General features: G+C 39.1%; 1 protein-coding gene and 1 pseudogene across 15 annotated transcripts in view; both read right to left on the reverse strand.

The window, feature by feature from the left end:
• Positions 1 to 22,887, reverse strand: part of SLC9C1 (solute carrier family 9 member C1) — a 102,418-nt gene that overhangs the window by 64,023 nt on the left and 15,508 nt on the right. For 14 of the 15 annotated variants that reach the window (XR_007924662.2, XR_007924663.2, XR_007924661.2 and 11 more), the window contains 2 exons: positions 10,097 to 10,258; positions 7,813 to 7,912 (listed from right to left, as the gene is read on the reverse strand). Coding sequence is in view for 12 of the 15 variants with exons in the window: in XM_051859362.2 (XP_051715322.2) it covers positions 7,813 to 7,912; positions 10,097 to 10,258 (262 nt within the window). In the remaining 3 variants the exon portion in view is untranslated. Of the gene's footprint in view, positions 1 to 7,812; positions 7,913 to 10,096; positions 10,259 to 11,927; positions 12,429 to 22,887 lie in introns of those variants that run through there. The other variant, XM_051859363.2, reaches the window with a different exon arrangement.
• Positions 1,845 to 7,777, reverse strand: LOC138849449 (large ribosomal subunit protein uL16-like; annotated as a pseudogene).

Raw genomic sequence — 22,887 nt, forward strand, 5'->3', positions numbered from 1 at the left:
TATACTTAGTTTTGTGTGTGTGTGTGTGTCTGTGTGTGCACCCGCGTGCATGTTAGGAGAACATATTATCCTCTTTTATCAACTTCCAAACATACAATACAGTATTGTTAACTAAAGTCACCATCATGTTATATATTAGCTCTCCAAAGCTTATTCATCTTACCTAACTAAAGCATTGTTTCTCGCTTTTTATGCAGTTTTTACCCGACAACCACCATTCTCTGTACTTCTTCAAGACTGAGAATTTTGGAGTCACATGTAAGTAAGATTATGCAGTATTTGTTTTTCTGCCTTATTTCACTTGGTATAATGTTCTCCTGGTTTGCCCATGTTGTTGCAAATGGCATGATATTCTTTTCCAAAGATAATATTCTATTATGTTTCCCTGATATATACATATATGCTGGACAATTCCTGAATCTATGCATACAGGCTTACACACATTATCTATCTATCTATCTATCTATCTATCTATCTACCTACCTACCTATCATATCACATGTTTTCTTCATCCATTCTTCTGTCAACAGACATTTGGGTTGAGTCCATAATTTGGTTATTACAAATAGTGTTACAAAAACATGAAGTGCAGATATTTCTCTGATATACTGATTTCATTTCTTTTGGATAATTACCCAGTAATGAGATTGATGGGTCATATGGTAGGTACTTTTTTATTTTTTAGGAACTTTCATACTGTTTTCTATAGTAAATATGTATCAATTGAGATTCTCTCCAACAGTATACAAGCGTCCCCTCTTCTCCAGTTTCTTGCTAACACTTACTGCCTTTTTTCTTTCTGATAGTAGTCATTCTCATAGGTATAAGGTGACATCTCATTGCAGTTTTGATTGCATTTCCCTAATGTTTAGCAATGTTGAGCATCTTCATATACCCATTGGCCACTGATATGTCATCTTTTGAGAAATGTGTTCTGAGATTCCTTACTAATTTTTAATTGGATTATTTGATTTTTATTGTCATTGAGTTATGTGAGTTCCTTGTGCATTTTGGATATTAACCCCTTGTCAGATTTATGGTTTGAAAACATTCACTTTTATGTATCCTACCTATCTAGCTTTGCTTATTTCCCTGTGATTTATGGATCATATCCAAAAATCATTGCAAAATCACTGTTAGAAAGCTGCTTCCTATATCAAAATTCTTGGGTTTGATTTCTAGTTCTGGCTCCTGACTCCAGATTCCTACCAGGGCAGACCCTTAGAGTCAGCTGTGATAGCTTAAGTAATTAAATTCCTGCCACTCAAGTTCCCAGCTCCCAGCTCTAGCCCCAGTGTTGGCCATTATGGGCATTTGGGGAGTGAACCAGTAGATGGGATCACGTTTGTCTGTCTCTGCCTCTTTGTCTCTCTCAAAAAAAGCATTTTTTTTTTGACAGGCAGAGTGGACAGTGAGAGAGAGAGACAGAGAGAAAGGTCTTCCTTTTGCCGTTGATTCACCCTCCAATGGCCGCCACGGCTGGAGCACTGTGGCTGGTGCACCGCGCTGATCCGATGGCAGGAGCCAGGTACTTATCCTGGTCTCCCATGGGGTGCAGGGCCCAAGCACTTGGGCCATCCTCCACTGCACTCCCTAGCCACAGCAGAGAGCTGGCCTGGAAAAGGGGCAAGCGGGACAGAATCCGGCTCCCTGACCAGGACTAGAACCCTGTGTGCCAGCGCCACAAGGCGGAGGATTAGCCTATCAAAAAAAGCATTTTATCTTTGTTTTCCTCTAATTTTATAATTTTGTGTCCTATTAAGTCTTTATTTAATTTTGAGTTGATTTTTTTATGTGATGTGAAATAAGGTCTAGTTTTATTCTTTTGAATGTGGATATTCATATTTCCTAATACCAATTACTTGGAGACTAGCCTTTGCCTATCATGTATTTTGGAATCTTTGTCAAAGGGCAGTTGATTTTAAATTCTTGGATTTATTTTGGGGCTTTTTATTCCATTGTATTGGTCTATGTGTTGTATGTGTTTATGTGTTTTTATGCTGTTGTGTGGTTTTTGATTACTGTAACTTTGTAATTTTTTGTAATATATTTTTATTTTTAACAGGCATCCAGATGTATTATTGATGATTAAGAAGCACAGGAGAGTGAAGCCCTCATGAGTGGAGGGCCCTCCACTTGTCTAAGGGCCCATGGGAATGTATTTGATCCCACAGCTGTCCGGGATGAGCCGCTTCTCAGCCACGATGTCTTCAAATTCATCTGCATTAAACTTGGTAAAGCCCCACTTCTTTGAGATGTGTTATCTTCTGGTGGCCAGGAAACTTGAACTTGGCCCTGCGTAGGGCCTCAACCACATGTTCCTTGTTCTGCAGCTTGGTGCCAATGGACATGATGGCAATGTGAACTCTGGCTACTGTGCCTTTGGGGCTTTCCAAAAGCACCCCACATACCTGTCTGCAGCCTGTCAGCACCGGCACAGGGCAACATCTTGTTGATTTGGATGACATGGAAGGGGTGGAGCCGCACTTGGATATGAAAGCCACATCATCTTTGACACAGCTTTTTACCATGTATTTGCTGTCACAAAATGGGGAGCCTCCAGGGCCTCAGAAGACAGCTGCTCATATTCATGACACCATGGGGCCACTCAGTGGAAACTCATCCACTTTGGCTTCTTCCAGCCCAGATCAAAGATGCGATCTTGGCATCGGGGACACCTCAGCAGAAACAAGACTTAGGGTATGGCTTGTTCTTAAAATATCAGTAGCTGCAGAAAGGAAAAGAACTCCAGATTTGGTGGGCTTCACATGTGAGCTTACCAGGCACTATTCAGTGCTGCCACTGGGTTGGGCAGTGGCCCATGGCGACACCAGGGTCTTTGGTGGTGTGCTGAAGGAAAAAGAGGTAATATATTTTAAAATCAGGAAGTGTAATATCTACAGCTTTGCTCTTCTTCTTCTTCTTTTTTTTTAAAGATTTTATTTATTTATTTACTTGAGAGGTAGAGTTACTGAGAGAAGAAGAGATAGAAAGGCCATCCATCCGCTGGTTCACTCCCCAAATGGCTGCAACAACTGGAGCTGAGCCAATCCGAAGTCAGGAGCCAGGAGCTTCTTGTGGGTCTGTCACGTGGGTGCAGGGGCCCAAGCACTTGGACCATCTTTACTGCTTTCCCCAGGCCATAAGTAGAGGGATGGATTGGAAGAGGAGCAGCCAGGACATGAACAGGCACCCATATGGGATGCTGATGCCACAGGCGGAGGCTTAGCCCACTATGCCACACTGCTGGCCTCTGCTCTTTTTTGATAATTTTGTTTTGGCTTCAGGATCTTGTGTGGTTCAATATGAATTTTAGAATTTTTTTCTGTAAAGAATGTCATTGAGATTTTGCTAAAGATTGCATGAAATCTGTAGATTATTTTGGGTAGCATGAAGACTTTCATAATAATAATTCTAAGACATGAATAAAGGATGTCTTTCCATTTATTCGTATTTTGCTCGGTGTATTTTCTGTGTTTTACATTTTTTAGTGTACAAATCAGCATAACTGTCTTTAAAGTGAGTCTCTCCTATACAAAGTGCATTTTGGAGTTTTCAAAAATCTAGTTACCTCTCTATGTTCTTTGATGGGAGTCTATCGTCCATTTACTTTTAAAGTGGTTTTGGGTAGGTCAGTACTACTTAATCTTATTATAGTTACTGCATTCTATTTAAAGCTGATAATATCTTAACTTCATTTGCAGAAGAAAATCTACACTTTACTTTTGTATCACATATTCTAGGTCATCGATGCCAGATTTTATTTCTTTCTTTTGTGGTGATAGTGTTCTTAGTAAATTGTTGTTAATTTACATGTAATGTTAAAAACCGGTTATGTGCCACCATTACAGTTCTTCAATGGTCTGTATCTGCCTTTATGTCTGCCTTTATTGGTGAGGTTTAGACCTTCACATATTTTCACATTGTTTATTTGTATTTTTTTTTCAACTTGAAGAATTCTCTTTAGCATTTCCTGTAAGGCAGATTTAGTGGGGTAAGCTCTCCAATTTTGTCAACTTGAGAAAATATTAATCTCTCCTTTATTCTTAAGGGACAATTTTTCTAGAATTTTTGGACTTCATGAATCAAGATGCCTCTTTTTCTAGATATGGGATGCGTTCAGCCATTATTTCTTTAAATAAGCCTTCTATTCCTTTCCCTCTCTTCTCTTTATTAACCTCCCTTCATGTATATACAAGCTCACTTGATGATGTCCTATAGGCCCCTTGTGCTTTTTTAATTCTTTCACTCTTTTTTTTTTTTCATTTTGGTCCTCTAACTGGCTAATTTCAAAGGACCTGTTGTTGAGGTTGCTTATCGCCTTTGTGTAATGAAGTTTGTTCTTAAAAATCTTTCTTGAATTTTTCATATGTCATTGTATTCCTCAGCTGCAGAATTTGTTTCTTTTTTATGACTTCTATATGTTTATTAAGCTTTTCATTTGTTCATGTATGATTTTCCCGATTCATTTCATTGTGTTTTCTTTTGCTTTTTAAAATGTTATTAATAAAAATGCCTGTACAAGTGCTTCAGTCTAGGGGAATTCTATATCATCCCCAAAGCTCGTGTTCTTATCAGCCATAGGCAGAGCAACTTAAATAAAAGGGTGCTCAGTGGATGGGCATTTGATGAAGTGATTAAGATACCACTGTAGATACATATATCCCCAATCAGAGTGCCTGAGTACTCCCAATTCCTGCTTCCTGCTAATGCACACTTTTGGGAGGCACAGGTGATGGCTCAAGTAGTTGGATAGTTGCCTCCCATGTGGGAGACCTGGATTAAATTCTGAACTGATTTAAACCTGGTCAAGCTCCAACTATTGTAGGCATTGGGGGGAGTGAATTAGCAGATGGGAAATCTCTGTCTGTCTCTGTGTCTCTCTTCCTCACAAATAAGTACTTTTTAGAGAAGGGTTCTCAAAAAGCAATATTGATCACATTTTGGTGGTGTGAATATGGAAAATAATTTTTAAACTTACTCTTTCTTCCTTTCTATGTATTTTATGTCTTTAATTTCCACATTTTAATAAAATAAATAGAAAAAACTAAAAAGTCATATGAATGCTATTTGAATTCAAGTTAAGATCAACATAAAAAGTCTAAGAAATATTATTTTGTATTGTACAAAATATTTTTCTGTTACTAAAAATTTGTTTAGTACTCAGACTATAAACTAGCATTCCTTTGTTTTAACATGTGCAGCCATTTAAAGACTTTTATTTTTTAATTTATTTTTAGATTTAAATATTTAATAATTTTAATGTTTTTTCATAGTCAATTCACATGTATATTAAATATACACGTATATGCTATTTTTCTTGAAAACAAGCCAATTAATGTAACAAGATATGTGATTCCTAATAAAGACCATAAATTGAAGAAAATGGGTATATTGCCATGGTATAATTCAGAGAAGACAATACTATATACCAAATACCTATATACTGATTTTCATATGTAAGAGAAAGCATGTGACATTTGTCTTTCTAGCATAATGATTTGTAGTTCCATTTTGTTGTGAATGTAAAGATTTCATTCTTACTTATAGCTGAGTTGTAGTCCTTTATGTGTATATATCACATTTTGATATGATCAACTGATGACCAGGTAAAGAAAATGGATGATCATATTTTAACTTCTGTTATTTTCTGGTGTTTAACTAATCCATCCCACACAAACTTGCAGGAAAACTCACTAAGACATATTTCATGACAAGTGTGTAATTTTTATACTTTTCCTTCTTTTGACTTCATTATCAAAAAAAAAAAAAAAAAAACTCAAGTGTTGAAACATGTGCATAAGCCTCTCCCCAAAAGAATCCCTCAAAGCATTGTACACATTATCCATACAATTAACAGGATCAGTAAATGCTGACCAGGATAATTCAGTCAAGTGAATGACGACTGTGAGCCACAAGAACATTTTATCATTGACTTAACACACAGTTTAAAAACTTCTCCTAGTGGAAAAAATGCCTCTGAACATTCCAAATCAGTCTTTTTAATTAGCTAAGCCAAAAATATTGAGAAGCTGTCAAGGTACTTTCATACTTAAAATTAATCAGAGAAATGTGATGCGGATGAAATCATATTCTCTTAGGAATCAGTTTCCTTTGAGTTTGAGGTGGGTGGGAGACCAACACCCGAGCTCCAAACCCATCCAGTAGATGTGTGCATGCACTTGCACACGTTTCTGTGTGTGTACACATAATATTATGTAGGCACACAAAAACAGAGCCTGTGAATATTTTTAAAAGTCTCTTTCCTTCATTTGTTGATCATGACTTGTGCTAATAAACTAGTTGTTTTGAGAAGCAATGAACTACAATGTTATCTATATATATGTGTCACCTGGGACGAGCTTTTAAAAATCAGAAGCCCTTTGATCTCACCATCAAGATTTTGATTTTCAGAGATCTGACATCCACATTTTTATTGACCAATAATAAACTGGAGAAAAGAAAACAACTAACTGGCTGGACATTTGGGGGAGGTCAATTTTCCAAGAATAAAATATTGTGCTGTCTGGCAAGGAGGTAGTTTTTATTTGGGGATATCTTTTTAACAAGGTGATACATAAATAGAAACATGAACAAAGTGAGGAAGTCACTTTTGCCAGTGTGTGTGGGAAAGTTCCTTCTAAGAGCGGAAGCACAAGGACACAGAGCTGAATAGGGTAATATATTTAACTTGCTCAAGGAGTGGCAAGGTGATCAGTGTGGCTCAAGCAGAGTGGGTGAGGATGAGGGTGGCAGAAATGAATAAGAATTGTATCATGGGGGCCGGTGCCACGGCTCAATAGGCTAATCCTCTGCCTGCGGTGCTGGCACACCCGGGTTCTAGTCCCGGTTGGGGCACTGGATTCTGTCCCAGCTGCCCCTCTTCCAGGCCAGCTCTCTGCTGTGGCCAGGGAGTGCAGTGGAGGATGGCCCAAGTGCTTGGGCCCTGCACCCCATGGGAGACCAGGAGGAAGCACCTAGCTCCTGGCTTCGGATCAGCGCAGTGCACCGGCCGCGGCAGCCATTGGAGGGTGAACCAACGGCAAAGGAAGACCTTTCTCTCTGACTCTCTCTCTCACTGTCCACTCTGCCTGTCAAAAAAAAAAAAAAAATTGTATCATGGGGACAAATTACAGAATGTTACCATTAAAATAACTTTGATCTATAGCTAATAGGATGCGTGCCAGGGACTCAATCTGGGTATCCAACTATTTGAGCCATCATTTGCTGTCCCAGGATGCATATTATCAGGAAGCTGGAGTCAGAGCCAGAGCAAGGAATTGAATCCAAATACTCCCAGGTACAATGGTGTCCTAGCAGGCATCTTAACTGCTAGGCCAAATGTCTTCCCCTGGCCATACTGTCTTTTATAATACTATCAATCTTATTCAAGTGTCCTGGCTTAATCTTTTAATTTGCTTTATGTAGCATCTCTTCATCATCCTTGAAATATTGACCTTTAATTTTTTGCATTAATTTCCATTTTAAAAAATATTGCACTACAATATGATTTATCTCAATTACTTTATGTATTGATGCCTCTTAAATTTCATGCCTGAGGTGACTGCTTCACTTCTCTTATCTTAATCCTGACCCTGTCTATCAAGCATGAATTTTAGATTGGAAAAAGCAGAGTAGATGGTCAAAGGCTTGAAGAGTTAGGGGGAAAAAGACCAATGTGAATTCAAGGTGAGATTACAAATTGTACAGGCCAAAGAGATTTATGAAGAGTTTTTAGTACATCTGTACTTACAACTGTAATGGTATTGCTTCTCATGTATGAAACAAAGTAAAAATATTCTAGCCACTCACTCGAGAAGAAGTACTTCAACTCCTGGTTTGAAACTTGTAGAATTTAAAAAAAGGCCCATAATGGTCAGGGTGAATATTCCAGACATTCCAACTAGTTCACCTATTTTTAGAAGGGGATAAACACAAAATATTAATATGAATAACAGCACAACATTTACAAGATTAAAATATCAAATATCTGCTAGTATGGTGACTTTATAGAGAGACCATCCCACTTGGCAACAACTGGGAAATATTGCATCTTATTACCACCACCCATTGTTCTTTTTCATCTTTGAATTTACATCCAACTTTACAGTAAAGTCTATAATATATATATTATATATATATATATAATGACCCTTCGATGCAAATCATTGGCAACATATGGAGCTAATGAAATACTTCATGTCTGCTAATGAGGCTGGAACACCCTATATAGGTCGGATAGTTTCAGGGAACTCATCAGAGTTGAAATGGAAATGACCTGATGAGTTCTGAATGGAACAGATCCCATCATATGCCTTTGGCCTGGGTGATAGTAGAAGATAGAAACAGTTTGATACTGTGAGAGGACTAAGGAAGTTTGGCCAGAAGCGACTCAACACAGATCTACTCCCCCCAGCATTATTTTGGTTTAATGAACTTATTGTGGGGGACAAAAAGCATAATAAAGTATGATCTATTTGAGAGATGTTTAAAAATATATTTATTCTGGCCGGCACCGTGGCTCACTAGGCTAATTCTCTGCCTTGTGGCGCCGGCACACCGGGTTCTAGTCCTAGTCAGGGTGCCAGATTCTGTCCCGGTTGCCCCTCTTCCAGGCCAGCTCTCTGCTGTGGCTAGGGAGTGCAGTGGAGGATGGCCCAAGTGCTTGGGCCCTGCAACCCATGGGAGACCAGGAGAAGTACCTGGCTCCTGCCATCGGATCAGCACGGTGTGCTGGCCGCAGCTCGCCAGCCACGGTGGCCATTGGAGGGTGAACCAATGGCAAAAGGAAGACCTTTCTCTCTGTCTCTCTCTCTCACTGTCCACTCTGCCTATCTATCTATCTACCTATCTATCTTCTACTTGAAAGGCAGAGTGGTGGTTGGGGGGAACAGGCAGAGAGGGAGAGATGAGAGAGAGAGAGAGACAGAGAGAGAGCTCTCCATCCACTCGTTCACTACTCAAATGCCCAGGACAGTCTGGAGTAGGCCATGCTGAAGTGAAGATCAAGGAACTCCATCCAGGTCTCCCAAGTGAGACTGTAGGGCTCCAACCCCTTAAGCCATCATTTTCCACCTCCCAGTGTGCCTGAGCTGGAAGCTTGTCTGGAAGAGGAGAAGCCAGGACTTAAACTGGCACTTTGAAGTGGGATGTAGGTGTCCCAAGTGGCAGCTTAATCCACTGTACCACAACATCTACCTCTGTGGAATATTCTTAAAAGTAGCTCCATCAGAGTTGCTTCTCCCTTAAGCCTATGAAAGTGCCATATTATCCCTGTGGGAAAATTCAAAAACTATGGTACAATATAGAGATTAGTGTTTGAAAAAAAGAACACCTATACTTCCATTGATAATAATTCAGGTACAATTTTTTAAAACTTTTAAATTATTTGTTAGGCAGAGAGATACAGAGAAAAAAAAGCTACCATATGATATGAGTTATCAAGAAAAGTATATTTCATAGCCAAATGGACAAAAAATAATTATGAGTACAAAAGTATTTAAATAACAGTTTATATGTTTGCTTTATAAGATACATAAAGTTTTACTTCCCAAAATGGAATATATATCCCTTGCATATATATACCTATAGATTATTAATAGAAATGAACTAAAATAGAACTTTAAATAAATTTCCAAACATAGCCAACAATGATGCAATTAAATTTTAACTATAAAAGCAAGGTTTTAAATACTCATTTTGGCTTTACATTTTTAAAAAAAAATTAATTTCATTTATTAGAAAAAGTTACAGAGAGAGGTAGAGACAGAGAGAGAAAAAGGTTTTCCATCCACTGATCACTCTTCAAATAGACACAATGGCTGGAGCTGTGCTAATTGAAAGCCAGGAGCCAGGAGCCTCCTCTAGGTCTCCCATGCGGGTACAGGGGCCCAAGGACTTGGGCCATCCTCCACTGCACTGCCAGGCTATAGCAGAGAGCTGGATTGGAAGTGGAGCCGCTGGGTCTCAAACCAGTGCCCATATGAGATGCTGGCACTGCAGGCAGTGACTCTACCCGCTACACCACAGCCCCCCCCCCCATATTATTTTGAATCTGTCAATATAATTCAATTTTTGGCATTGGCCCCTCACTTACAAATATAAAAGATGAGGTATAGAAGGGAAAAGATGAGACTTATATAATTGACATCATCACCAAAAACTGTTGACATCCACAATTGAATCAGTTTTGAACTTAGAATTCCAAACAAGAAACTTGCAATGAAATATGACCAAATTCCATACATGACTTGAGAGCCTACAAAAAAGAGCAACAGATAGAAAATAGTTAATAGAACCTACTTGCTCTTAGTTTTAAGTGGACTCTGGGTCAACCTGTCTTTTTTCATTATCTTTAAACTTAGTTCATTTCTTCAGTGGACTTCGGAGTGTAAGTATTCATAAGACGTATTGACTTTAATTCCTTTGGATATATACCAAGAAGTGTGATTGTTGGATCATATGATAATTCTATTTTAAGTTTTCTGAGGAGCCTTCATTCTTTTTTCCATTATGGCTGTACAACTTTTCATTCCCATCAACAATATACAGGAATTTCCTGTTTTTGGCATGCTCAGCATCTTATCTATCATCTTTCTGATAAGAAAAGCAGTCTAACAGCTGTTATATGATATCTTATTGTGGTTTTAATTTGCATTTCCCTAATGTTTAATGACACTGAATATTTTTTCATGTGTTTGTTGGCTATTTTGGATGTTTGCTTTTGAGAAATATTTTTTCAGTCCTTTGTTCATTTAAAACATTCGTTATTTGCTTCTAAGATACAGGATCAACCTAAGTGCCCATCAGTGAGGGAATGGATAAAGAAAATGTGGTATACATACACAATGGAATGTTAGTTAACCTTTCAAAGGAAGGAAATTCTGTCATTTGCAGTAACAAGGGTGAAACTAGAGGGCACACACTAAGTGAAATAGGCCAGGCACAAAAAGAAAAATATCACATGATCCCACTTGTATGTGAAATCTAACAAATTTGAACTTAGAGAAGTGGACAGTTGATTTGCTATAGGCCAGATATAGGGAATGAGGAGAGAGGGAAGGGGAATTATTGACTAAAAGGTTAAATGATTCAGACGCAAAGAAGAAATAAGTTGTAGATTGACCATAGTCGATCATACTGTACTATATGTGTCAAAGTAACTAAATATCAAATATCTCACAAAAAAACCATAGGTGAAATGATGTATGTTAATTGTTTGAATCATTCCATATTATATTGTACACTACATCTACATACATTTATAATTTAGTAATTTAAAACAATATTGATAAGACAGTTCATTGTCTTGGGGATGATGTGCAGTATTTTCTGATTTCTCATTTGAAAGAGTTTCTAATCAAACACTGAAAGCCATGCTTAAATTGTAAAATTTGATTAGTGTAGTCTAAGAGTGTTTTACATTTAAGTCTCCATTAACGCATATACATCTATCCAGTGATTACTGCAGATCAAATGATGTAATAAATTGTGGAGATACAGGAATGGACAGTAAGTTAGGAGGTTCAAACTCATACAAGTTACATTTTGGATCTAATGGAGTATACCATGGAAACAGGGTGAACCTGCTATTTTGTGTTAGACTTCCAAACTGACTCATTCCTTCCTTTGGGGGGGCTTTCTAATTGTTTTAATTCCCTTCCCCCCCACCAAGTAAACACTGCAGAAGTGTATATTTCTGTAAATAAGTTTTTTGTTCTTTTCTGATTATTTCCTTCAATCCTATAAGTGGAATGATTGCACCAAAAGATAGTTGCTCTTTTGTTGTTGATATTTTTATATTTGTTTCAATCGCTTTTCCCAAGTGAATTAATGATGCCTTTTCCAGAAAAGCAAGGAGCTTTGAACCCATGGTGGATTCAGTCCCTGGAATCTGGCATGCCAATGTGCAAGGAAGTCCTCCCCACCTTCACGGAGTGAGCAACAGAAGGTCAAAATACGACTTCCAGGTGAGAGTGAGTCCTGGGGTTCAGAAAGCCAGAAGGGCTGACTCCAGTGGAGAGATCAAAAGCAGGAACTAAACCGAAGCAAAGGATGGTCCATAGAAAAACAGCAATGACACCACCCACAGCACAACCCACAGTGAAATTTGGGAAGTACAGCCAACACTGGTGCTCTGAGGTGACAGGATAAAGGGAGAAAGGATCCTATTGTGACTCTTTGCCCCTGATGCCCATTGGTGGGGAGGGCATGGAAGGAAAGGTCCACAGCCGGAGCTGAGCCACAATGAAGCCAGGATCTAGGAGCTTCCTCCAAGTCTTGTACGTTGGTGGCAGGGGCCCAAGCTCTTGGGCCTTCTTCTGCTGCCTTCCCAGGCACATTAGCAAGGAGCTGAATGATAAGTGGAACAGCCAGAACTCAAACTGGTACCCATATGGGATGCTGGCATCACAGGTGATGGGTTTACCAGCTACAACAGCGCCAGCCCCTGTTCTTAAATTCTTAGTCCCAATTTGGAAAAGGCAACAACTCTGGGTGCAATAACTTTTCTTAATTTTCTGCCATTATGAAGTATGTGCTAACTTCAAGATTAGTAACAATTTAAATAATTACATGGTTTATGAAAAATTATGGTTATTTTAAAAAGTAACAATTTACAATTGTGTCAGTTGATATAAATATAATAGTGGTAAAGACTATTAAGCATCTTTATTTCTTTCCAATTTTTTAAAATTTATTTTTTAATTAAAAATTTTATTTCTTTGAGGAAACACAATCTTAAGTTACATTATAGTCAAAGGCTTAATGCTCCTCTCAATAAAGAGTGCATCAATAAAAAGTAAGAAGTAAGAAGACCATAGTTCAGCAAGAATATAGACAAGGGCTATAAAAATAATCAAATGAAACAATGTCAATTTCACTCACATACAATATATTTTAAAACTACCACAGATTACTAAAACTAGTAGTATATAATTTTATTGTAAAAATAGAAGTATTTTCTTGGTTTACTTTTATAGCACAAAACCACATTGCAACTGAAAAAAACAGGCAGGGAGATATATACAGGAAAAATCAACTTTCTTCCTTTACTTGCCTAAAAATATTTGACAAAAATTTTTTTAAAGCTGAGACAAAACACTCTACTTACAACAAAACAGGTACACACAAACACTGCTTTCTGTTTTATTTTTTGGTGTTGATTTTTTAAAAAAAATTTAGCTTTCACATATATCTGGCATATTCACTCAGCATGATTGTGCTCCAGTTGCAACATTTTTATTGTGATAGAATTTCATTCATTTTTTACAGCTGAATATTATTCTATCGTGTGTGTGTGTGTGTGTGTGTGTGTGAATCTTGTACATTCCATCACATATATACACACACATGTAAATAAAATCAACCTTGGTTGATTCAATTTTTTTTTTTTGATTGCTTAATTAGCAGGGCTGTTCTTTATTTTTTTTTTTAACTTTTATTTAATGAATATAAATTTCCAAAGTACGATTTATGGATTACAATGGCTTCCCCCACATACCGTCCCTCCCACCCACTACCCTCCCCTTTCCCACTCCCTCTCCCCTTCCATTCACATCAAGATTCATTTTCGATTATCTTAATATACAGAAGATCAGCTTAGTATACATTAAGTAAGGATTTCAACAGTTTGCTCCCACACAGAAACATAAAGTGAAAAATAATAGATGATTTTTTTTAAATGATGATGAAATCAGATCAGACCTATTGTCATGTTTAATCCCAGTGAGAGTCAAGTTGGGAGTTGACAATTTCTTTTTTTTTTTTTTTCTTTTTTTTTTTTTTTTTACAGAGGATCAGTTTAGTATACATTAAGTAAAGATTTCAACAGTTTGCACCCCCATAGAAACACAAAGTGAAATATATTGTTTGCGTACTCGTTATAGTATTAAATCTCAATACACAGCACATTAAGGACAGAGATCCTACATGAGGAGTAAGTGCACAGTGACTCCTGTTGTTGACTTTACCAATTGACACTCCTGTCTATGGCATCAGTAGTCTCCCTATGCTCCAGTCATGAGTTTCCAAGGCTATGGAAGCCCTCTGAGTTCTCCGATTCTTATCTTGTTTAGACAAGGTCATAGTCAAAGTGGAGGTTCTCTCCTCCCTTCAGAGAAAGGTACCTCCTTCTTTGAAGACCTGTTCTTTCCACTGGGATCTCACTCACAGAGATCTTTTGCCAGAGTGTCTTGGCTTTCCATGCCTGAAATACTCTCATGGGCTTTTCAGCCAGATCCGAATGCCTTTAGGGTTGATTCTGAGGCCAGAGTGCTATTTAGGACATCTGCCATTCTATGAGTCTGCTGAGTATCTCACTTCCCATGTTGGATCACTCTCCCCTTTATTTATTCCATCGGTTAGTGTTAGCAGGTACTAGACTTGTTTATGTGCTCCCTTTGACTCTTAGTCCTATCATTATGATCAATTGTGAACTGAAATTGATCACTTGGAATAGTGAGATGGCATTGGTACATGCCACCTTGATGGGATTGAATTGGAATCCCCTGGTATGTTTCTAACTCTACCATTTGGGGCAAGTCAGCTTGAGCATGTCCCAAATTATACACCTCTTCCCTCTCTTATTCCCACTCTTATGTTTAACAGGGATCACATTTCAGTTAATTTTCAACACTTAAGAATAACTGTGTATTAATTACAGAATTAAACCAGTCATATTAAGTAGAACAGACAAAAAAACTACTAAGAGGGATAATGTATTAAGTTGTTCATTAACAGTCAGGGCTATGCTGATCAAGTCACCGTTTCCCATAGTGTCCATTTCACTTCAACAGGTTTCCTTTTTGGTGTTCAGTCAGTTGTCACCGATCAGGGAGAACATATGGTATTTGTCCCTTTGGGACTGGCTTACTTCACTCAGCATGATGTGTTCCAGATTCCTCCATTTTGTTGCAAATGACTGGATTTCGTTGTTTCTTACTGCGGTATAGTATTCTAAAGAATACATATCCCATAATTTCTTTATCCAGTCTACCGTTGATGGGCATTTAGGTCGGTTCCAGGTCTTAGCTATTGTGAATTGAGCTGCAATAAACATTAGGCTGCAGACCGCTTTTTTGTTTGCCAATTTAAATTCCTTTGGGTAAATTCCAAGGAGTGGGATGGCTGGGTCGAACGGTAGGGTTATCTTCAGGTTTCTGAGGCATCTCCAAACTGACTTCCATAGTGGCTTGACCAGTTTGCATTCCCACCAACAGTGGGTTAGTGTCCCTTTTTCCCCACATCCTTGCCAGCATCTGTTGTTGGTAGATTTCTGCATGTGAGCCATTCTAACCAGGGTGAGGTGAAACCTCATTGTGGTTTTGATTTGCATTTCCCTGATTGCTAATGACCTTGAACATTTTTTCATGTGCCTGTTGGCCATTTGGATTTCCTCTTTTGAAAAATGTCTATTGAGGTCCTTGGCCCATCTCTTAATTGGGTTGTTGGTTTTGTTTTTGTGGATTTTCTTGATCTCTTTGTAGATTCTGGTTATTAACCCTTTATCTGTTGCACAGTTTGCAAATATTTTTTCCCATTCTGTCGGTTGTCTCTTCACACTCCTGACTGTTTCTTTTGCAGTACAGAAACTTCTCAATTTGATGCAATCCCAATAGTTGATTTTGGCTTTGACTGCCTGTGCCTCCTGGGTCTTTTCCAGAAACTCTTTGCCTGTGCCAATATCTTGAAGGGTTTCTCCAATGTTCTCTAGTAACTTGATGGTGTCAGGTCGTAGATTTAGGTCTTTAATCCATGTTGAGTGGATTTTTGTGTAAGGCGTAAGGTAGGGGTCTTGCTTCATGATTCTGCACGTGGAAATCCAATTTTCCCAGCACCATTTATTGAATAGATTGTCCTTGCTCCAGGAATTAGTTTTAGATCCTTGATCAAATATAAGTTGGCTGTAGATGTTTGGGTTGATTTCTGGTGTTTCAATTCTGTTCCATTGGTCTATCCATCTGTTTCTGTACCAGTACCATGCTGTTTTGATTACAACTGCCCTGTAGTATGTCCTGAAATCTGATATTGTGATGCCTCCGGCTTTGTTTTTTTGTACAAGATTGCTTTAGCTATTCGAGGTCTCTTGTGCCTCCATATAAATTTCAGCACCAATTTTTCCAGATCTGAGAAGAAGGTCTTTGGTATCTTGATTGGGATTGCATTGAATGTATAAATTGCTTTTGGGAGAATGGACATTTTGATGATATTGATTCTTCCAATCCATGAGCATGGAAGATTTTTCCATTTCTTGGTATCCTCTTCTATTTCTTTCTTTAAGGTTTTGTAATTTTCATCGTAGAGATCTTTAACGTCCTTGGTTAAGTTTATTCCAAGGTATTTGATTGTTTTTGTAGCTATTGTGAATGGGATTGATCTTAGAAGTTCTTCCTCAGCCATGGCATTGTCTGTGTATACAAAGGCTGTTGATTTTTGTGCATTGATTTTATACCCTGCTACTTTGCCAAACTCTTCTATGAGTTCCAATAGTCTCTTAGTAGAGTTCTTTGGGTCCCCTAAATAAAGAATCATGTCATCTGCAAAGAGGGATAGTTTGAGTTCTTCCTTCCCAATTTGTATCCCTTTAATTTCTTTTTCTTGCCTAATAGCTCTGGCTAGAACCTCCAGAACTATATTGAATAGCAGTGGTGAGAGTGGACATCCCTGTCTGGTACCAGATCTCAGTGGAAATGCTTCCAACTTTTCCCCATTCAATAGGATGTTGGCTGTGGGTTTTTCATAGATTGCTTTGATTGTATTGAGGAATGTTCCTTCCAAACCCAGTTTGCTTAGAGTTTTCATCATGAACGGGTGTTGTATTTTATCAAATGCTTTCTTGGCATCTATTGAGAGAATCATATGGTTTTTCTTCTGCAGTCTGTTAATGTGGTGTATCACATTGATTGTCTTGCGCACATTAAACCATCCCTGCATACCAGGGATAAATCCCACTTGGTCTGGGTGGATGATCTTTCTGATGTGTTGTTGCATTCTATTGGCCAGTATTTTATTGAGGATTTTTGCATCTATGTTCATCAGGGATATTGGTCTGTAATTCTCTTTCAGTGCTGCATCTTTTTCCGGCTTAGGAATTAAGGTGATGCTGGCTTCATAGAAAGAATTTGGGAGGATTCCCTCTTCTTCGATTGTTCTGAATAGTTTGAGAAGAATTGGAGTTAGTTCTTCTTTAAATGTCTGGTAGAATTCAGCAGTGAATCCATCTGGTCCTGGGCTTTTCTTTGTTGGGAGGGCCTTTATTACTGTTTCAATTTCTGTCTCAGTTATGGGTCTGTTTAGGTTTTCGATGTCTTCCTGGTTCAATTTAGGTAGGTTGCATGTGTCCAGGAATCTATCCATTTCTGATAGGTTTCCCTGTTTGCTGGCATACAAGTCCTTGTAGTAATTTCTGATGATTCTTTTTATTTCTGTGGTGTCTGTTGTTAGATTTCCTTTTTCATCTCTGATTTTATTGATTTGGGTCTTTTCTCTTCTTTTCTTAGTTAGTTGGGCCAATGGGGTGTCAATTTTGTTTATTTTTTCAAAAAACCAGCTCCTCGTTTGGCTGATTTTTTGTAATGTTTTTCTTGATTCAATCCTGTTGATTTCTTCTCTGATTTTAATTATTTCTCTTCTCCTACTAGATTTGGGTCTGGTTTGCTGTAGGTTTTCTAGATCCTTGAGGTGAATTGAAACTCATCTATTTGGTGCCTTTCCAATTTCTTGATGTAGGCAACTATTGATATAAACTTTCCTCTTAACACTGCTTTTGCTGCGTCCCATAAGTTTTGGTATGTTGTGCTGTTATCCTCATTTACTTCCAGAAAGTTTCTGATTTCTCTTTGGATTTCTTCTATGACCCATTGTTCATTCAGGAGCATGTTGTTCAATCTCCATGTGTTTGCGTATGCTCTAGGGATTCCTGAGTTGCTAATTTCCAACTTCATTCCTTTATGGTCTGAGAAGCTGCATGGTATGATTCTAATTCTTTTGAATTTGCTGAGACTTGCTTTATGGCCTAGTATGTGGTCAATCCTAGAGAAGGTTCCATGTACTGCTGAGAAGAATGTAAAATCTTTAGCTGTAGGATTGAAAGTTCTGTATATATCTGTTAGATCCATTTGGGCTATAGTGTCGTTTAAATCTACTGTATCCTTGTTGATCTTCTGTCCTATTGATCTGTCTATTTCTGAGAGTGGAGTATTGAAGTCCCCCAGTACTATTGTACTATTGTCTCCCTCTAAGTCCGTTAACAAATCTTTTAGATAAACCGGTGCCCTGTAGTTAGGTGCATATACATTGATAATTGTTATATCTTCCTGTTGAATTGATCCCTTAATCATTATGTAGTGTCCCTCTTTGTCTCTCTTAACGGTTTTTGTGGTAAAGTTTATGGTGTCTGATATTAAGATGGCTACGCCTGCTCTTTTTTCATTTCTGTTGGCGTGGTATATCTTTTTCCAGCCTTTCACTTTCAGTCTGTATGGATCTTTGTTGGAAAGATGTGTTTCTTGTAAGCAGCAAATAGATGGGTTTTGTTCCTTAACCCAATCAGCCAATCGATGTCTTTTAACTGGACAGTTCAGGCCATTCACGTTCAATGTGACTAATGATAAGTGGTAACTTTGCCCTGCCATTTGCCAAAGATAAGTTCTAATATATGCTTTGAATTCCCTGTGATCTTTTGCTGTGAGGTTTCCTTCCTTGGTTTCCTTCCTTTACCTTCTTTCATACTGATGACCGTGTTTCTGTGTTTCTGTGTGTAACACATCTTTAAGCATCTTTTGCAGGGCTGGACGAGTGGTGACAAATTCTTTCAATTTCTGTTTGCTATGAAAAGTCTTTATTTCACCTTCATTCACAAATGATAGCTTTGCGGGATATAATATTCTGGGCTGGCAGTTTTTCTCTCTTAGTACCTGGGCTATATCTCGCCATTCCCTCCTAGCCTGTAGAGTTTCTGATGAGAAGTCAGCTGTGAGTCTGATTGGAGATCCTCTGAGAGTAATCTGACATTTCTCTCTTGCACATTTTAGGATCTTTTCTTTATGTTTCACTGTGGAGAGTTTAATTACAACGTGTCGTGGTGAGGATCTCTTTTGGTCATGTTTATTAGGGGTTCTGTGAGCTTCCTGTACTAGGATTTCTCTGTCCTTCTCCAAACCTGGGAAATTTTCTGCTAATATCTCACTAAAAAGGCCTTCTAATCCTTTCTCCCTCTCCATGCCTTCAGGAACTCCTAGAACCCGAATGTTGGGTTTTTTAATAGTATCCTGAAGATTCCCGACAATATGTTTTAGATTTCTAATTTCCTCTTCTTTTCTTTGGTCTGACTGTATCCTTTCCTGTTCTCTGTCTTCTAAGTCCGATATTCTCTCTTCTGCTTCACCCATTCTGTTTGTAAGGCTCTCTATTGTGTTTTTCATTTGATCTATTGAATTCTTTACTTCAGTCACTATCCCAGTTTCCTTTGTACTAGTTGTTTCGTTTCATTTTGATTCCTCCTTAATAATTCATTTTCACGAGAGAGATTTTCTATCTTGTCCATTAAGGATTTCTGTAGTTCAAGAATTTGTTTTTGAGAACTTCTTAATGTTCTTATCAATTTTTTGAGATCTGCTTCTTGCATTTCTTCTATGTCATCATCCTCATAATCTTGAACTGGGGTGTCTTTTTCATTTGAGGGCTTCATGGTGACTTCCTTGTTTTTATTACCTTGGTTTTTGCGTTTGTTATTTGGCATATTGGAGATATTTGGTTTCTTCACTGTGGTGCTTTTTCTTGTTATACTATGACTCTAAATTAAGTGGACTATCTGTTTTTGATGGAGCCTTAGGGCTTGAGATGGGTGTGGCCTGAGAGCTCTGTTTGGTGTGCCAAAGGTGACACTCCCAGGTTAGGCGTGGTAAACCTCTCTCTCTCTCTCTCTCTCTTTCTTTTTTTTTTGATTCAAAAGGGAAGTTATTCTGCACAGCTGAACGAAGTTGGAGGTAGTTAGCAGGCAAATGATATACCCACAGGAGCCAGAGATCAGAAGCTCTTTCCCAAGGACCACACAGGGAATCTGTTCTGCCCTCAGAGTGGGCTCAAATTCTCCTTCAGTCTCCCACTGGGTTGCCAAAGTTACGGAATTGTAGCGTCTCTGGAGAGTGCTCACGTGAATTCCGTGAGTTCTCTCCCCCACCGTCTCTTTTTTCACAGTCTCAGTTCAGTAGCACCACAAATTTACTAGGTCCTAATCTCTTGTTAATTCGCCCCGCCCAGAGTCAGGTTTTTCTGCTAGGCTCAGGGCCGGTGCAGACCTGAGGTCGCTCTGCTTATGACGTATGTCCAAGATGGCGCCTGCTCTTTGTCTTGCTCGCCCTTGAGAGGTGAGCGGAGAGAGAGAAACCCGTGTCCGTACCAGTCACCTTTTTTTTTTTTCCTCTCTCTCTCTTCCAGTTAGCCTGGTGAAGTCCCCCCCCCCCGGGGGGTCGTTCCCTCTAGTCTCCTCTCTCCACTTGCCTGCCGGTGTCTCGGACTATTGAGGTTCGGCTCACCTCGCGTTCCAGCACTGGTGTGTTGAGTCTGCCGCTGGTGTCCCGAACTGTGGGTTCCCACGCTCTCCACGCAGGTCCGCTCCCCTTTCAGCGCCGATGTGTGGACTCGGAGCCCTGGACGTCCCAAGTCTCCCCGCTGTTTTCTGTGTGGCACGCACTCCCCTTCGAGCACTGGCGCGGAGCCTGCGGCTTGCGCAGCTCGGTCCCCGATTCAATGTTTTGGCTGTTGTGAACAGTGCTGCTATAAACATGGTGATGTGAGTTTCTCTTTGATACAGTGTGTTCATGTCATTTGGGTACATACCCAGGATTGGGACTGCTGGATTGTATACCAAGTCTGTTCCTCATTTTTTAACTACACTGTTTACCACAATGGCTGTACTAATACATATATTCCCACCAACAGTGTATAAGAGTTCTCCTTTCTCTGCATTCTCACTAGCATTTGCTACTCTCTTTCATAAAATAGTATTCTGACAGTGGTGATTTGATATCTCATTGTGTTTTTGATTTGCATTTCCCTTATAGCTAGTGATGTTGAGCATTTTTTTATGTATTGCTGGCCATTTGTATTTATTCTTTTAAGAACTGTCTATTGAAGTCTTTTGCCCATTTGTTAACAGGACTATTGTTTTTATTATTGTGTTTTTGAATTGCTGAAACATTCTGATTATTAATCCTTTGTCAGATAAGTAGCTTGCAAATATTTTTTCCCATTCTGTTGGATGTCTCTTCACGCTATTGTTTCCTTTACTGTGAAGAAGCTTCCAAGTTTGATATAATCTCATTTGTTTTGCTGCCGTTTCCTGTATTTTGGAGGTCTTATCCAGGAAGTCGTCATCATTTAGGGTTTTCCCTAAATTTTCTTCCAGAAACTTCATAGTCTTAAGTGTTAAATTTAGACCTTTGATATATGGTGAGAGGTAGAGCTCTAATTTCATTCTTCTACATATATACATTCAGTTTTGCTGGCATCATTTATTCAAGAGATTATCCTTACCTCAGTGTATGGTCTGGGGACTTTCGTCAAAAAATCAATTGGCTGTATGTACATGGATTAATTTCTGGCTATTGTGTTTCATTGATCTATGTGTTGTGTTTTATACCAATACCATGCTGTTTTAATTATTATAGCTTTGTAGCACATTTTTTTTCTTTTCTCGACAGGCAGAGTGGACAGTGAGAGAGAGAGTCAGAGAGAAAGGTTTTCCTTTGCCGTTGGTTCACCCTCCAATGGCCGCCGCGGCCGGCGAGCTGCGGCTGGCGCACCGCACTGATCCGATGGCAGGAGCCAGGAGCCAGGTGCTTTTCCTGGTCTCCCATGGGGTGCAGGGCCCAAGCACCTGGGCCATCCTCCACTGCACTCCCTGGCCACAGCAGAGAGCTGGCCTGGAAGAGGGGCAACCGGGACAGAATCCGGCGCCCCGACCGGGACTAGAACCCGGTGTGCCGGCGCCGCTAGGCGGAGGATTAGCCTAGTGAGCCGCGGCGCCAGCTGCTTTGTAGCACATTTTGAAGTCAGCTATTGTGATGCCTCCAGACTGATTTTTTTGAACAGGTTGACTTTGGGTCTTCAGGGAATTTTGTGATTCCATATGAATTTTAGGATTGTTCTAATTCTGTAAAGAATGTCATTGGTATTATGATGTAAGTTGCAATGAATCTGTAGATGGCTTTATAGTAGTATAGACATTTTATTGATATTAATTCTTCCAATCCATGATCAAGGAATATCTTTCCTTTTTTTGCATCCTTGATGATTTCTTTCATCAATGTTTGATAATTTTCATTGTAGAGAAACGTCTCTGGTTAAATTTATACCTAAATATTTATTTTTTGTGGCTATTGTAAATGAAATTTCTTCCTTGATTTTGCTTTTAGTTAGCTCATCATTAGCATATAAAAACTACTGCTTTTAATATGTTTATTTTGTAATCTGTGCTTTACTGACTTGATTCATCAGTTATAACTGCTTTTAGGTGGAGTGCTTAGGTTTTTCCATATACAACATCATGTCATCACCAAACATGGATATTTTAACTTTCTCCCTCCCATTTTTGATGCCCCTGTTTCTTTTTCCCTTTAACTGCTCTTGCTAATAACTCCAATACCACATTGAATGACAGTGGTGAAAGTAGACATCTTTGTCTTGTTCTAGATCTGAGGTAAAAGGCTTTCAGCTCGGGCCGGCGCCGCGGCTCACTAGGCTAATCCTCCGCCTTGCGGCGCCGGCACACCGGGTTCTAGTCCCGGTCGGGGCGCCGGATTCTGTCCTGGTTGCCCCTCTTCCAGGCCAGCTCTCTGCTGTAGCCAGGGAGTGCAGTGGAGGATGGCCCAAGTTCTTGGGCCCTGC

This window comes from Oryctolagus cuniculus, chromosome 4, assembly GCF_964237555.1.
Source record: "Oryctolagus cuniculus chromosome 4, mOryCun1.1, whole genome shotgun sequence".
In the NCBI taxonomy this organism is placed as follows: domain Eukaryota; kingdom Metazoa; phylum Chordata; class Mammalia; order Lagomorpha; family Leporidae; genus Oryctolagus; species Oryctolagus cuniculus.